Source organism: Schistocerca gregaria, chromosome 1 (assembly GCF_023897955.1).
Source record: "Schistocerca gregaria isolate iqSchGreg1 chromosome 1, iqSchGreg1.2, whole genome shotgun sequence".
Classification (NCBI taxonomy): Eukaryota; Metazoa; Arthropoda; class Insecta; order Orthoptera; family Acrididae; genus Schistocerca; species Schistocerca gregaria.
In genome coordinates this window covers 628,237,614-628,254,785 of record NC_064920.1, presented here as the reverse complement: position 1 = coordinate 628,254,785, position 17,172 = coordinate 628,237,614, and the positions used below count along the sequence as shown (strand labels likewise).

The 17,172-nt window shown below is 39.7% G+C and overlaps 1 protein-coding gene across 2 annotated transcripts in view; it reads left to right on the top strand.

The window, feature by feature from the left end:
* Positions 1-17,172, top strand: part of LOC126359744 (uncharacterized) — a 227,891-nt gene that overhangs the window by 126,156 nt on the left and 84,563 nt on the right. For both annotated transcript variants that reach the window (XR_007566230.1, XM_050007656.1), the window contains exon 2: positions 12,950-13,041. Coding sequence is in view for 1 of the 2 variants with exons in the window: in XM_050007656.1 (XP_049863613.1) it covers positions 12,950-13,041 (92 nt within the window). In the remaining variant the exon portion in view is untranslated. The remainder of the gene's footprint in view (positions 1-12,949; positions 13,042-17,172) is intronic.

The window sequence follows — 17,172 nt, the reverse complement described above, 5'->3', positions numbered from 1 at the left end:
TACGACTAAGAGTGACAGCGTTTTGAGAATGGCCAGATTTCTGCAGGTTGAACACTTCAAGCACCAAGCATCCATCCTGATACCACCCACTTCGATCCAAGGCTCTCCCATGGACAACACCCAGCCGCTACTAGGGCTGCCTGGCATGATAACTGTTGTAGAGAGTTCCGATACTCCAGGCTGACAAGCCACCAATCCTTGGCACATTTGGAGAGACAACAGATCAGAAAGTGTGATCCCTGTGTTGTCAGGAGGCTTCGTCAGGTGGGAACCTAACAGCCCCACCACACGGACTGGCTGCAGGAGTTGGTGATCTAGTGGGGTGGAGGGGGCTATGACAGGGAAAGATAAGGAGATGGAAGGGGAGGAGCTAGACCAGCACCATTACCCACTAGGAAGGGAGTTCTTCCCCAAACAGCTCACACTAAAAACAGAAAATTTAGAAGTGGAATTCAAACCCATGGGGGGGGGGGGGGGGGCAAAATGCCAAAATGGATGGAAGACAACAGGCAAGAGGAACAAAATAGCAACAAATACAGGGAAATAGGTGGATAGGTGGATAGCCAGGTTGACATAAATTAGAACACCAAAAGCGGGAAAGGAGGGGGCAGTGGGGAAGGAGCAAGGACGGGGAGGGAGGGTCATGGTGAAGGAAATGCAGCCACTGAAAGAAACTTGGGCTGTAATAGCTCTGGGGCCCATGTGCGCCACGTACAAACTCATGAAAGACTCATGAGCCCCCTGGACAGTGTCTAGGCTCCGAGGTCATTCTTAGTTCATTCCAGCATCTGGCAGAGAAGGTTGATGATGATGGTGATGATTGGTTTGTGGGGCACTTAACTGTGCAGTTATCAGTACCCATGCAAATTCTCTTTACACAGTCCAATCTTGCCATTTTCACGAATGATGATAAAATGACTAGGACTACAAAAACACCCAGTCCCCAGGTGGAGAAAATCCAGATAAGGTTGAGAAGACCAGTCTTGCATGTGGAGTTTCAACAAAGATCACAATTTGCAGCACTTTCCACAGAACTGATTGTGGCACTTTGGTTCTGAGTTGCGTGGAAGTACTGAAACTAACACATTGAAGGTTCTGTGGCAAGCTAGGCTGCAACTTCCTGGACTTGTGCCATAGGGTTGAGAACTGTAGGGTCCCCTTAAGTAGGTTGGTGTGAACTTCACATCAGAAGCTGCTACTCAGGTAGCTGACTGGGTGTGGGGTGTAGACAAGGGTTTCTTAGATTAGGTGACTCTTCATCCAATCCAGATAACGATAGCTGTAGAGAACACAGAACTAATAATGGAAGATTGAAAGAAATACCTCCCATGGGTGAGAGTATTAAAATCCCAATGATAAACTGCTGAAGCATTTGCAACAAAGTGCCAGATTTTGAAATACTTGTGAAAAGCAGTGAAGCTCACATAATACTAGGTACAGAAAGTTGGTTGAGACCTGAAATTGATAGCTGTGAGATTTTGGGGGAAATTTTAAGTGAACATTGAAAGGATAGGCAAATGGGAAATGCAGGTTGGGTATTTGTCGCAGTAGGCAAAAAACTCAGATTGAGATTGAAATTGAAGCTGCATGTGAGACTGTTTGGGCAAGACTCAGTATCAGGGGTAGGCATAAAATGATAATTGGATCCTTCTATCGCCCACCAGGTTGATCTCCTGACAGAAAATTTCAGTCCACTCCTATGTAAGTTCTCCAATCATAATGTAATCGTTAGTGGAGACTTAATCATCCAACAATTGGGAAAATTAGTTTCGTTAACTGTGGACTTGTTAAGACATCCTGTGAAACTTTACTGAATGCCTTCTCTGAAAACTTCTTAGAACAGAGAGTTTGGAAACCCACTCATGATGGAAATATAATGCATCAAATGGCAACATACAGACCTGACCTCTTTGACAATGTACACGCCAAAACTGGTTATCAGTGTCCATGATGTGACTGTGGCAACAGTCATTGCGAAGGTCCAAAGGACAACTAAACCAAGCAGACAGATATACAGGGTGATTCATGAAGATACACAAATATTATAATCTACATCTACATTTATACTCCGCAAGCCACCCAACGGTGTGTGGCGGAGGGCACTTAATGTGCCACTGTCATTACCTCTCTTTCCTGTTCCAGTCTCGTATGGTTCGCGGGAAGAACGACTGTCTGAAAGCCTCCGTGCGCGCTCTAATCTCTCTAATTTTACATTCGTGATCGGGAGGTATAAGTAGGGGGAAGCAATATATTCGATATCTCATCCAGAAACGCACCCTCTAGAAATCTGGCGAGCAAGCTACACCGCGATGCAGAGCGCCTCTCTTGCAGAGTTTACCTACAGGACGATTATAATTAAAGTTAAACTTTAAAAATGCTGTAGAAATAACACCACTGGTCAGAATGATGTCAAATTGCAACAGAATATTATTGGAGAAAAGGGAAAATGTATGAGAGAAGAAGAAAAAAAACAGTGTGGCAACTGATCAATAGATGGCACTGTATGCGTCAGAATAGGTAAATGAAAATACCTGTCATGCGCACGACCCACCGAAGTTGGTATGAACATGCCGGGTACACAACTTTTCCTCTTTCCGCATCTGCGACGTTCGCCATGACTGTCTCAATGCAAGACCCCACTCTGCTTGTAAAGCTGTATTACAAGAACGACAACAGTGGACATGTCGCTCTGCAGAAGGTCCAGACACAGAAGGGTTTGAAAAAAGGCGTTAGTCCAATGACTGACATGGGTCTGGAGAAAATGATTAGAAAATTCAAAAAGACCAGTTCTTTTGGTGTACAACCTAGTAGAGAGAAGAAACGAATTGGCTCGAAGTTGGTGGAAGCAGTGGCTACAGAAATGCAGGAGGAGACAAGTGGTTGTGTGCGAACATTTAGTGCACAGAGAATTGCCCAAACGTTGGTCATAGCCATGAGCACCGTGCGTAAAATCCTACGAAACGTCTTTCTTTGCTATCCATTCAAAATTATCCATGTGCATGAGAGGCTTCATGTTGACCTGACAGCTAGAGAGACCTTTGCTTTAGAATTTCTTGCTCACATAGAAGTGGACAATGATTGGCCCTGGAAGATTTTGTGGACAGGTGAAGCCCACTTCCATCTGACAGGATATGTCAGTACCCAGAATTATTGAATATGTGCAATGGAAAATGCACATCAAAATCAACCAGTACCACTTCATCCTGAAAAGGTCACTTTGTGGTGCTGGTTTACGGCGTCATTTATCACAGGGCCATATTTTTTTCCAAAGAGGAAGATACTTCCGGTTCTGTTATCTGTACCGTCACTGGTAAGCACTATGAGTGTCTTTTACGCAGCAACGTCATTCCAGCTTTCCATCAGCGTAGATGGGATCATTATTATGCAAGATGGCACACCTCTGCACATTGCAAATCCAGTTAAGTAGCTGCTGAAGCGCCATTTCACAAATGCTAGAATTATCAGTCACTATTTCCCTACAGCCTGGCCATCCCAATCACCTGATCTTAATCCGTGTAACTTCTGACTGTGAGACTATCTGAAAGAAGATCTCTTCATTTTTCTGATTGCAAACTTTGTTGCATTGAAGACATGCATTGCGCAACACATTCTGAACGTGACCCCAGAAATACTTCATTCAGTCGTGGAACATGCTGTTTCTCGATTTCAATATATTGCAGAAAACAGTGGACAACATGTTGAACGTATTTTGCGCCGGTCACCATGTAATTAATAATCCGATTTGATTTTCACCTATGCTTTTTATGCAGTATTTGGACTCAGGACAACTAAAACCGATGTGTTTGATGCTTTTGATATGGTTTTTGACCTCAAGGCAATTAAAAACCGATGTGAATTATGCTTTTTATGCGGTTTTTGGACTCAGGGCAATTAAAAACTGATTTTTCCCATCCAATGTGATATGACCTTGCCGTGGTGGATGGGCTTATGTAACTAACAGTATCACACCTGAACACCCATGCACATTGAGTATTACAGTTTGCTCAATGTCAAACGTACACCTTAGGCATTGTTGTACGATTCATTTGTCATTTGAAGTCTTCCACTATTAATTTATGATGAGTCATCTATTGCTACATTTTGTAACTATGTATTTTTCTTCTTCTACAGCGGTTTGATAGTTTAACTTTAATTATAACCACCCTGTAGAATGGAGTACTATCAGAGAGAAGCTGCATAAATGTCCATTCAGATCTGGATATGTTTTCAACATGATGCAGAGATTGGCAACTTGTTCTAAATGTTCAGAAATGTAAAATTATGAACTTTACAAAAATGAAAAAAAGTCATGTCCTATCTAATATCAATGCATCACGGTTGGAATCTGCGAACTCATACAAATACCTGTGTAACACTTTGTTGGGATATGAAATGGAATGATCATATAGGTTCAGTAATGGGTAAAGAAGGTGGTGGATTTCGGTTTATTGGTGGAACACTGGGGAAGTGTGATCAGTCTACAAAAGAGACTGCTTACAAATCACTTGTGGGACTGCTTCTACAATATTGCTCAAGTTTAAGGGACCCAAACTAGACAGGACTAACAGGGGATATTGAACGTATATAGAGATGGGCAGCATGAATGGTCACAGGTTTGTTTAATCCATGGGAGAGTGACACAGAGATAGTGAAGGAGCTGAATTGGCAGACTCTTGTAGACACACAAACTATCCTGAGAATGTCTATTTACAAAGTTTCATGAATAGGCTTTTGATGATTGCCCTAGGGATTTACCACAACCCCCTACAAATCACTCACATAGGGGTTGTGAGTATAAGATTAGAATAATTACTGCAAGCACAGAGGCATTCAAACAATCATTACTGCCACACTCAATACAAGAATGGAATAGGAAGAAACCACAATACCTGGTAGAATGGGACGTGCCCTCTGCCGTGCACCTCATGGTGGTTAGCAGAATACAGATATAGATGTAGATGTAGTCTGCCAATGATCTAACCACCCATCTTACCTACAACCAAGACCCAAAACTTCTACCGCTACAGATTGTTGCTGGGATACCGAGTATTCTCATACTGGTACAGCATGTGTATCATGAGTTTCTGTGTTGCCCCACTATTGTTTGGTTGATTGTGTTATGCCAGCACTACTGAAATGTATGTGATTATGAAGCATGCATAACATGTACAGCCTCTGGAAATGAATTGTACAAGTCTAGTTACAAAATGTATAAATAACTATTTTGCAAGATGTAAAAAGAGGAAAAATTGAATGTATACAACCTGACTGCATCAGCATACAATGTGTCTAAGAGTTCATGAGTTTTCATAAATAATATTAGATGCCACGAGATTTTAAGCAGGCATACGGGAAATGTTTCTTTAACTATAAGTGGTGGGCTGATTGATGTCCCCAATATTATAAGAGACATATTTAATTATTTATTTGTTAATTTGGTGAAAAATGACTCCACTATGCATGTTGTTGTTGTTGTTTTTGTGGTCTACAGTCCTGAGACTGGTTTGATGCAGCTCTCCATGCTACCCTGTCCTGTGGAAGCTGCTTCATCTCCCAGTACCTACTACAGAATACATCCTTCTGAATCTGCTTAGTGTATTCATTTCTTGGTCTCCCTCTACAATTTTTACCCTCCACACTGCCCTCCAGTACTAAATTGATGATCCCTTGATGCCTCAGAACATGTCCTACCAACCGATCCCTTCTTCTAGTCAATTTGTGCCACAAACTCCTCTCCAATTCTATTCAATACCTCCTCATTAGTTATGTGATCTACCCATCTAATCTTCAGCATTCTTCTGTAGCACCACATATCAAAAGCTTCTATTCTCTTCTTGTCCAAACTATTTATCGTCCATGTTTCACTTCCATACATGGCTACACTCCACACAAATGCTTTCAGAAACAACTTCCTGACACTTAAATCTATACTTGATGTTAACAAATTTCTCTTCTTCAGAAACGCTTTCCTTGCCATTGCCAGTCTACATTTTATATCCTCTTTACTTCGACCATCATCAGTTATTTTACTCCACAAATAGCAAAACTCCTTTACTACTTTAAGTGTCTCATTTCCTTATCTAATGCCCTCAGGATCACCCGATTTAATTTGACTACATTCCATTATCCTCGTTTTGCTTTTGTTAATGTTCATCTTATATCCTCCTTTCAAGACACTGTCCATTCCGTTCAACTGCTCTTCCAAGTCCTTTGCTGTCTCTGACAGAATTACAATGTCATCGGCAAACCTCAAAGTTTTTATTTCTTCTCTCTGGATTTTAATACCTACTCCAAACTTTTCTTTTGTTTCCTTTACTGCTTGCACAATATACAGATTGAATAGCATCGGGGAGAGGCTACTACCCTGTCTCATTCCATTCCCAACCACTGCGCTTTCCTTTCACGTCCCTCCACCCTTATAATTGCCATCTGATTTCTGTACAAATTGTAAATAGGCTTTCGCTCCCTGTATTTTAGCACTGCCACCTTCAGAATTTGAAAGAGAGTATTCCAGTCAACATTGTCAAAAGCTTTCTGTAAGTCTACAAATGCTAGAAACATAGGTTTGCCTTTCCTTATTTTCTACGGAATCCAAAATGATCTTCCCCAAGGTCAGCTTCTACCTGTTTTTCCATTCATCTGTAAGGAATTCACGTTAGTATTTTGCAGTTGTGACTTATTAAACTGATAGTTCAGTAATTTTCACACCTGTCAACACTTGATTTCTTTGGGATTGGAATTATTTTATTCTTCTTGAAGTCTGAAGGAATTTCGCCTGTCTCATACATCTTGCTCGCAGATGGTAGAGTTTTTTCAGGACTGGCTCTCCCAAGGCTGTCAGTAGTTCTAATGGAATGTTGTCTACTCCGGTGGCCTTGCTTCGACTCAGGTCTTTCAGTGCTCTGTCAAACTCTTCACGCAGCGTCATATCTCCCATTTCATCTTCATCTACATCCTCTTCCATTTCCATAATATTGTCCTCAAGAACATCGCCCCTGTATAGACCCTCTATATATTCCTTCCACCTTTCTGCTTTCCCCTCTTTGCTTAGAACTGGGTTTCCATCTAAGCTCTTGATATTCATGCAAGTGGTTCTCTTTTCTCCAAAGGTCTATTTAATTTTTATGTAGGCAGTATCTATCTTACCCCTCGTGAGATAAGCCTCTACATGCTTACATTCCCTTTAGCCTGCTTCATTTACTGCATTTTTGTATTTTCTCCTTGCATCAATTAAATTCAGTATCTCTTCTGTTACCCAAGAATTTCTACTAGCCCTCATCTTTTTACCTACTTGATCCTCTGCTGCCCTCACTATTCCATTCCTCAAAGCTATCCATTCTTGTTCTGTTGCATTTCTTTCCCCCATCCCTGTCAATTTTTCCCTTATGCTCTCCCTGAAACTCTGCACAACCACTGGTTCTTTAAGTCTATCCAGGTCCCATCTCCTTAAACTCCCACCTTTTTGCAGTTTCCTCAGCTTTAATCTACAGTTCATAACCAACAGATTGTGGTCAGATTCCACATCTGCCCCTGCAAATTGTATACAATGTAAAATCTGGTTCCTAAATCTCTGTCTTACCATTATATAATCTATCTGAAACCTTTTAGTAGTTCCAGGGTATTCCATGTATACAACCTTCTTTCATGATTCTTGAACCAAGTGTTAGCTATGGTTAAGCTATGCTATGTGCAAAATTCTACTAGGTGGCTTCCTCTTTCATTTATTAGCCCCAATCCATATTCACCTACTACGTTTCCTTCTCTTCCTTTTCCTACTGTCGAATTCCAGTCACCCATGACTATTAAATTTTCGTCTCCCTTCACTACCTGAATAATTTCTTTTATCTCATCATACATTTCATCAATTTCTTCATCATCTGCAGAGCTAGTTGGCATATAAACTTGCACTACTGTAGTAGGCGTGGTCTTCGTATCTGTCTTGGCCACAATAATGCGTTCACTATGCTGTTTGTAGTAGCTTACCCGCGTTCCTATTTTCCTATTCATTATTAAACCTACTCCTGCATTACCCCTATTTGATTTTGTATTTATAGCCTTGTATTCACCTGACCAAAAGTCTTGTTCCTCCTGCCACCGAACTAATTCCCGCTATATCTAACTTTAACCTATTCATTTCCCTTTTTAAATTTTCTAACCTACCTGCACGATTAAGGGATCTGACATCCACGCTCCGATCCGTAGAACGCCAGTTTTCTTTCTCATGATAACGATGTCCTCCTGAATAGTCCCCGCCCGGAGATCCGAATGGGGGACTATTTTACCTCCAGAATATTTTACCTAAGAGGACACCATCATCATTTAATCATACAGTAAATCTGCGTGGCCTCAGGAAAAATTATGGCTGTAGTTTCCCCTTGCTTTCAGCCATTCGCAGTACCACAACAGCAAGGCCGTTTTGGTTAGTGTTACAGGGCCAGATCAGTCAATCATCTAGACTGTTGCCCCTGCAACTATTGAAAAGGCTGCTGCCCCTCTTCAGGAACCACACGTTTGTCTGGCCTCTCAACAGCTACCCCTCCATTGTGGTTGCACCTATGGTACAGCTATCTGTATCATTGAGGCACACAAGCCTCCCCACCAGCGGCAAGGCCTATGGTTCATGGGGGGGACCACTATGCACAGGCCAACTATAAATGAAGATCCAGACTTTTGTATATTGATATGGGTATGTCACTTACTATTACTACTGAAAATGTAATTGAGGTCACTGACACACAATAATAAATCCTCATAAGGATGGGGCAACTTTTCTCCAAAGCTCTCAAAAAAATATGAACTTGAATGGGCTTCTGTTTTGACTCACCTTATTTAGTTCGTCTTTGTATGTGGTATATTCCACACTTACTTAAATTCGTCACAGTGAAACCTCTTTATAAAAAGGAACCCAGAACTAATGTTCAAAATTATAGGCCACTATCACTTACATCTGTCTTCAATAAATTGAAAAATTTTTCATTATTTAATCAGATGAGCATTTTACCTCTATAGAATTCATGGATAACTTCCAAAATGGTTTTCATGTGGATTGGAGCACAATATCCGCTACCTGGATGTTTGTGTATGTAGCATTTGACAAGCTTGTCTGGTTGCAAAGGAGGTGGGCTATGCCTTGGCTTATCGAAGGCTTTTGATGAGGTCAAGCATGAATTTCTTTTGCATGAACTAATTGATTATTATGTCACTGGAGTGGATATTAAGACTTATCCACTTCTTTCTTCAAAACGGAACTCAGTGCACTGAAATTCACTTTAATGACGGTAATATGATAAGGCTTGTGCAATACAGTAACAGCTGTGTTGGTTCAGGAGCTTCTCAATGCTCCCACCTAGATCATCATCTGTACACTTACTATGTTAACAACTTCGCTTCAGATGGAAATGTATCCGCCAGCATATATGTTGACAAAATGTTTGGGTTGTGCTGGGCAAGTAACTACTTAAAATTAAACACTGTCATCACCAATTCTGCTGATGTTGCATACGATTTCTTCATAGAAATAAATTTTAAAGTGACCTGAACTAGCTTACTTAACTTTGGCGCAGGAAATAATGTTTCATCCTTATAAAATGAAAATAACAGTATAAATTTTGATATCAATGATGTTTAAAAGTTTTTGGGGATGTTTTTTGATAAAAGTTTTACTTGGAACAAGAATATTGGTAACATATGCTCAAGGATGTTGAGTGGGATCTGTCTGCTAGGAAGACTTTTCCATTATTTAGGCAAATGCGCTTTAAGGTTGGTTGATTTGGGGAGGGGGACCAAAGAGTGAGGTCATCAGTCCCATCAAGTTACGGAAGGAAGTCAGCCATGCCCTCTCAAAGGAACCATACTGGCATTTGCCTGAAGCAGTTTGTGAAAATCATGGAAAACCTAAATCTGGATGGCTGGACACAGGTTTCAACCCCCCCCCCCCCCCCACCACCAAATTGTCAGACCAGTGTGCTAAGCACTGCACCACTTCGGTCGATCACATACTTGAAAGATGGTCACAGTTACACAAATAGAGCTTTTCTTGCAGCAAAAAGAGCAACAACAGATTCCCAAGGTGAATACAAGAAGGTCATATAAAGAATTGTTTACTGGCCACAGATTGCCTGCATTATATGCACTCTACAGTTATTGAATCATTATTATGGTGCAATAGGACCAAAAATAATCTTGTCAACAGTCAAATACACGAATACCGAACTAGACAGAAGCACGATTGTCTTAGAAAAAGAAAAAAAAATTGCCCATACTTCAAACAGCCCATAAGTGAAAGGAGCACTCTTTGGTAATAAATTACTAAGTCACCTTGCAGGTTCAAACTTTAAAATCACACTCAAGAATGGGCTTAGATTAAAATGTCCTTATTGCTTCAATGACCTCTAATTATACATATTGTCATTAGTTCGTATTTGACACCTTGCATGTTTGTTTGTGGGCACTCTGTTTTTTAATTGTATCTTGTATATTAAGATTCTACTCATCTTAGTATTACCATTATTAATTATAATGCATAAACATCATGTTTACTGCAGTTAAGAATAAATAAAATGAAAGTTCTTTCCAATTCCCCATTCACTCACTTTTGTATTTCTTAACCTGTCACTTCTTCGCTTTCCCATTTTTCACTAAGTTATCAGTTTCAACTGACATATCACAAAATGTGACATAATTACTGTTATCAGGTGTGATACATCTTTTATCGTGTATGGGACATTTTCCCCATTTGAAAAAATTAAGTTTTCTGTACCAAATTGCCTTTTAACATGCTGTCTTTAAAGTAACACATTTAAATGTCGCGGTATGTCAGCTGGAAATGCTATGTCCGCTATCCGTTTGTTGTTATTCAGTGATGGCTGCCTAGCCTATAATTTTCACAAACTGGGTGACTCCGTTCTGAATTGCGAAGAATGCATTGAGAAACGTCTCCTGTGGCGCTGTGTAAAACATACACTGCTTCGCAACCATCAACCTTCACATCATAACATTTCACACCTTCTACAGAAATTGCTTCCTAATGGCCAAAACTGAGTATACTTAATTCGTTATCGAGTTCTTGTTTCATACAAGACACGAACTATGTTGAATCCAGGCTACATACAGTGCACCGTCTGTCACCATAGTACGAGACTTGTCCCATGACAGCTTTCTTGCAAATAATTCTACGAGCTTTCATGTGTCTTGTAAATTCTGAGGGCAGAACACGATCAATGACGTAAAATTTACAAAAAAATTAAAAAGCAGTGTTATGAACATAACTTACATGATCCAGTGCAGTGCACAGCCTTCCCCCAGGCGCCAAAATTTTGCAGATAGACTTCAGCTCCACATTTCTAATCCAGAAAAGAAACGACTCAGACTTCAAGAGAGATTCTAGTGTATAGTCAGTTTTCTACAAAATTTTAAATGTATACTGGGTACTGCTCAGGCGTACCGTTACATAAATTACATAATATTGATCCTTTAACAGCAGAATATACTGGACGAAAAAACTATAAATTTCCGATTTACTTACGAGCTCTTCATTACCTCCCGAACAATTTCAAAGCAGGAATGTATGTTATCCACCCTAATACTCACATTTCAACAGCTAGTTTATAAATAGCGTTTAATTCAGCGATGGTAGGTTCCATAACCAAAATTCACACTCTAGCACAAAACAACAGAAATAAAGCCGCACCAGCCGTCAGATGCCAATGTTGACACTTTCAAAATAGTTTTCTTTGCCGCCAAAAACCATGCACACACTGTGCGAGACCGGAAACAACCAACCCCACCTAGAAACAAAGCCTCACAGCGAGTGTCGTGACGTCCCAGCAGGGCTTACACAATATCGGCACTTTGGCAGGCCCTACAACACGGACTATCCAAAAACGAACAAACGCTCGTGCTTCTTGTAGCGTAAATCTAAATTGTCATTTCAACTAACGTAAAATAAACGTGGTTGTAATTTCCTTCACTAATGCCTATTATAACTGCAAATAAATCTCATACTCCCAATATTTCGACTTTATTGAGATGCAACTTCGTAATTTTTGCATAGGCTCATAGAGTGGCAATACACAATTATATTACAATTAGCGATCCAAGTCTGCGCCTGTTTTATGTTAAAACGTGCTTATATGTAATGAGAGTGAAACATTAACACCTTTTACTGGAAAACAAACGCAGATGTGAATCACTAATTGTAAAATATAGCAGGCGCATACCATGTTCATTTTCTGTTACTGGAAAATTATCGAATTGGCTCAAAACCTAGCCAGCAAAATTTTGTTTCATATGCACACACATTTAAAGCAGCAGCACACAAATTAATGCAAGTATTACTTAATCTACTGATTCAAGCAATATTATCAATGAGTAAGGAAACACACATTCATCACAATCTAAAATAATAGAGAAACTCTGTTACACGTAATTTTCATACACAGAGGGACAGACAGAACCCCCCCCCCCCCCACACACACACACAGAGAGAGAGAGAGAGAGAGAGAGAAGGGGGGGGGGGGGGGGAGCGAAGAAAAGGAATAAAAATGTAAAGTAACTTTTTATTTGACCTCATAATATGATTTCCAAAAGGCACTGTTTTACATGTCAACAAAAAATTAAGGTACAGTTTATTTACAATTTTTTCTTTTAAAAACATTTATATTTTACTTCGTAGTTGCATCATTTCTTCTCTTAGCATAATTATTTAACACGATATTTACGAAATGGAGTAGTAGAAGTACACATCTTTGATTTGCCTCTTGCTGAAACAAAATTTCATGTTCTTTTATAATTTTTTGAAAAGTTAAATAAGCATAAGTTATATATGCCACTACATCTTCTTCAGGATAAAGCCTCCTTGATGCTTGACCATTATCAAATGATCATCTTGCTTTACTTCATCTGAAATGAATAATACTTTGCAATACTCTCAGTGAGGTTTTTTTCTCAGCGCTTCGTGTGAGCAGTATCCTGATATGCAGTGCCAGGTGTCCTCCACTATGCCTTCAACATCATTCTCACAAGATGGCGTCGGCCAGAGAGGTAGTATCTGTTTCATTTTGACGAAAAAGTCTTATTTTACGTGATATTAAGTGTGTTAAATATAACAGGGTAGTGTGTAACGGAGTTCTGTTCGATTCTTGCGACAAATGGTGTCATTTTCGTTGCACTGAAGTGTCGGAAAATAATCTTCCAGGTAATGAAATTGTCGAATGACATTGTTGGCCTGGATGTCCCAGTCGGGTTTGACCACTAACTGCAAGTCACATTGAGCGACTTGCGACCAATGATATGTAGCGGAGAAAATCTCCAATCCGGCCAGGAATCGAACCTGGGCCCATTGCAAGTGAGGCAAGCACGTTACCAGCCATCTAAGGAGGCGGACGTCTTGCAGATGAAAACACTGTGTGGAAGTGCCATAGCTGTCTAGATACAAATGGTAAACAAGTATGTCTCAATAACATGATGGATGAAAATGCCTGTGGACGTGCTTCACATCTAGATGCCCTGCAAGAAATGAGCCCTGTGAAAATTATTTCAGTGTTACACGAGCATATTAAAGATCTCTAGTTAGAGAATGGGAAACTAAAGGAACAGGTTAGTGCTGCTGATTGTAATAGGTGGTATAAGGAGGGTATTCTTAACAGTGAAATAGCTGTTCAAACATGCAACGATGTTATGCCTTAGGAATGTGTTTCAAGGAAAAGAACACTCGCAAAGAAGATCAAAGCTTATGAAAGAAACTTCAATCCCTTAAAAAATACATTTGAAGCGTTAACTAAATCTGAAAACAACGAATCAAAAGCGTCAATTGACAATGGAAACTACTGCAAAACAAACGAAAATGGAGAACGCAGTTCTTTGAATTTCAAAAGTCGTGTGCCAAAGTCTCTAAGCAAACACAAAATAAGGATTCTCTCTGACAGCCACAGTCATGGTACGTCCAATATATTTAGTTCAGTGTTGAATGACTCAACCAAGCTTAAAGTAAAGGGGTTTACGAAACCTGGAATCTCTCTGAGTAATGTCATGGGTAAAACTGACTTCCCTGAATGGTCTACTAAAGATTTTTTTGCTGTAATTGGAGGATCAAACGTTGCTGTTGTGGTCTTCAGTCCTGAGACTGGTTTGATGCAGCTCTCCATGCTACTCTATCCTGTGAAAGCTTCTTCATCTCCCAGTACCTACTGCAACCTACATCCTTCTGGATCTGCTGAGTGTATTCATCTCTTGGTCTCCCTCTACGATTTTTACCCTCCACGCTGCCCTCCAATACTAAATTGGTGATCCCTTGATGCCTCAGAACATGTCCTACCAACCGATCCCTTCTTCTAGTCAAGTTGTGCCAGAAACTTTTCTTCTCCCCAATCCTATTCAATACTTCCTCATTAGTTACGTGATCTACCCATATAATCTTCAGCATTCTTCTGTAGCACCACATTTTGAAAGCCTCTATTCTCTTCTTGTCCAAACTAGTTATCGTCCATGTTTCACTTCCATACATGGCTACACTCCATATAAACACTTTCAGGATCAAACGATGTTAACAAAAGACAAGCATCTGATGCAACTTCTGCCCTCAAGAGAACACTGGCTAGAATCATATATAAAATAGCATCATAGTGAACATACCACATCAACATGACTTGACTGGAGCTTCATGTGTAAGCAAAGAAGTATCAAAAATTAATATTAGATACAACTAAGTCTGTGATCAGTTTAATAATGTGACAGCAATAAATGTAAGCACTTTTAAAAGTGACTATTACACAAAATGTGGACAGCACATTAATTACTCTGGTAAATTAACTTTATGCCAGGCCATTGAAACAGTTATAAGTGATAAGTTAAAATTGCAGAAAACAATCCACAGTTTTGAACTTGAATGTCTACTGCAGGCAATCTTGCAGTGATGACCAAGACTTGTTCTTACAAGTCTTAGTCTACGACTTATTAACCTTCAACCACCACCATTAACTACAAAGTTAGATTAAGATACCCCTGTGCTACAATAAAAAGAAGACTGTGATCAGGTGTCCTTCTTTCATATACACAGACAGTCAGTGAGAAATAAACTGCATGAACTTGAACTAGTTTTAGAAGACTTGCACTGTGATATTCTGTGCTTAAATCAGCACTGGCTTGAAGAACATGAATCCAAGATGTATACTCCTGTTGATTTTAAATTTTGAACTGGTTATTTTAGATCAGTTATGGAGAATTGAGGAGTACTAATACTAATGAAAAGTGATCTGAAACATACTGTTTAGATTATAGATCTCAAGGATTTAGTGTGTGAAGGAGAAATTGTAATTGCTGCCGTTCGCTTCCCCAAAAGCAAAAATGGTGTAGTATATATGTACTGTGTCCCCAAAATTGGTGCCAAAGCTATTGTCCAACATGTAGATAATCACTTACTTCTTTCTTACTTAGATATAAGAATCACAAAATTTTAATGTTTGATGACATTAATATATATGTGATGGTGCAAAATTCTAAAAGTAGATTACAACTAGATACCTTTAAGTCATACAGTTACAATTGCCTTAACTATATCCCTACCAGGCAGAACGCATGTCTAGATAATGTAATATCAAATATTGGCAAAGATGATGTAGTAATGTTAAACCAATGCTCTCTGATCATGATAGAATTTCCTAAAACCAACGGGGTTAAAAAAATCATGCTTCACCAATATAACCATGGACAATCAGGCAGATAAATCCAACAAAGGTAACAAATCTCAAACAAAACTTTTGACTCTCGATTGGTGGTGCAGTTTATTATTTCATACATACCATTACCACTGTCTTTAATGAATATTGCCCCCTCATCATTAAACACAACAGACTAAATGCAAGGAGAAAACAGAAAAGTAATATAACTGACTGGTATTCACCTTACTTAAATAACTCAAGAATTCTGTTAAAAATTTACTATAACTAAACAAGATACATGATACACCTGTACTAACCTGTCGTAATGTCCATGTACATAACTTCACACGATTCCATGCAGCTCTTGATGAAAAGAGATGTGATAGGAATGGAAATTACGTCGATGAAGAATGCGTAGGCCACTTGTCGTGCTCACGCCATTTCCTCGTGCAACTGCGTGGGAACTAACGAGCGAATCAACTGCAACTTAAGCAAGAACATAAATTTCCACCTTTTATGTCTTCACTTGTTTCCTTCTGTCGCACTGTCTAGGTGTTACACTACCACGTCCAAGTAACTAGCCAAAGAGTCTGATAAATAATTGCCGCGATGGTTGACGTCTATTGGGATATCTTGCCGCATACACCGTACGATAACAAACTGCATTCTTTCTACCCGCTCCAGATACCACAAGCATGTCGCCTTATACAGGCAACTTTCAGAAGTGGTAGTATTGATCAAATTAAAAAAATCAAGTGTAGTAAACATAGACTCTAAAATGCATACCTTAAGAGCTACGGTTATGGTTATGAACTGTAGATTAAAACTGAAGACATTGCAAAAAGGTGGGAGTTTAAGGAGATGGGACCCGGATAAACTGACTAAACCAGACGTTGCACAGAGTTTCAGGGAGAGCAAAATGGAACAATTGACAGGAATTGGGGAAAAAATACTATAGAAGACGAATGGGTAGCTCTGAGGGATGAAGTAGTGAGGGCAGCACATTATCAAGTAGGTAAAAAGACGAGAGCTAGTAGAAATCCTTGGGTACCAGAAGAAATATTGATATATTGGTGAAGAGAGAAAATATAGAAATGTAGTAAATGAAGCAGCCAAAAAGGAATACAAACGTCTCAAAAATGAGATGGACAGGAAGTGCAAAATGGCTAAGCAGGCATGGCTAGAGGACAAATGTAAGGATGTGGAGGCTTGTCTCACCAGGGGTAAGATAGATACAGCCTACAGGAAAATTAAAGATACCTTTGGAGAAAAGAAAGCCACTTGTATGAATATAAAGAGCTCAGATGGAAACACAGTTCTAAGCAAAGAGGAGAAAGCAAAAAGGTGGAAGGAGTATATAGAGGGTCTATACAAGAGCGATGTACTTGAGGACAATATTATGGAAATGGAAGAGGATGTAGATGAAGATGAAATGGGAGATATGATACTGCGTGAAGAGTTTGACAGAGCACTGAAAGAGCTGAGTTGAAACAAGGCCCCGGAAGTAGACAACATT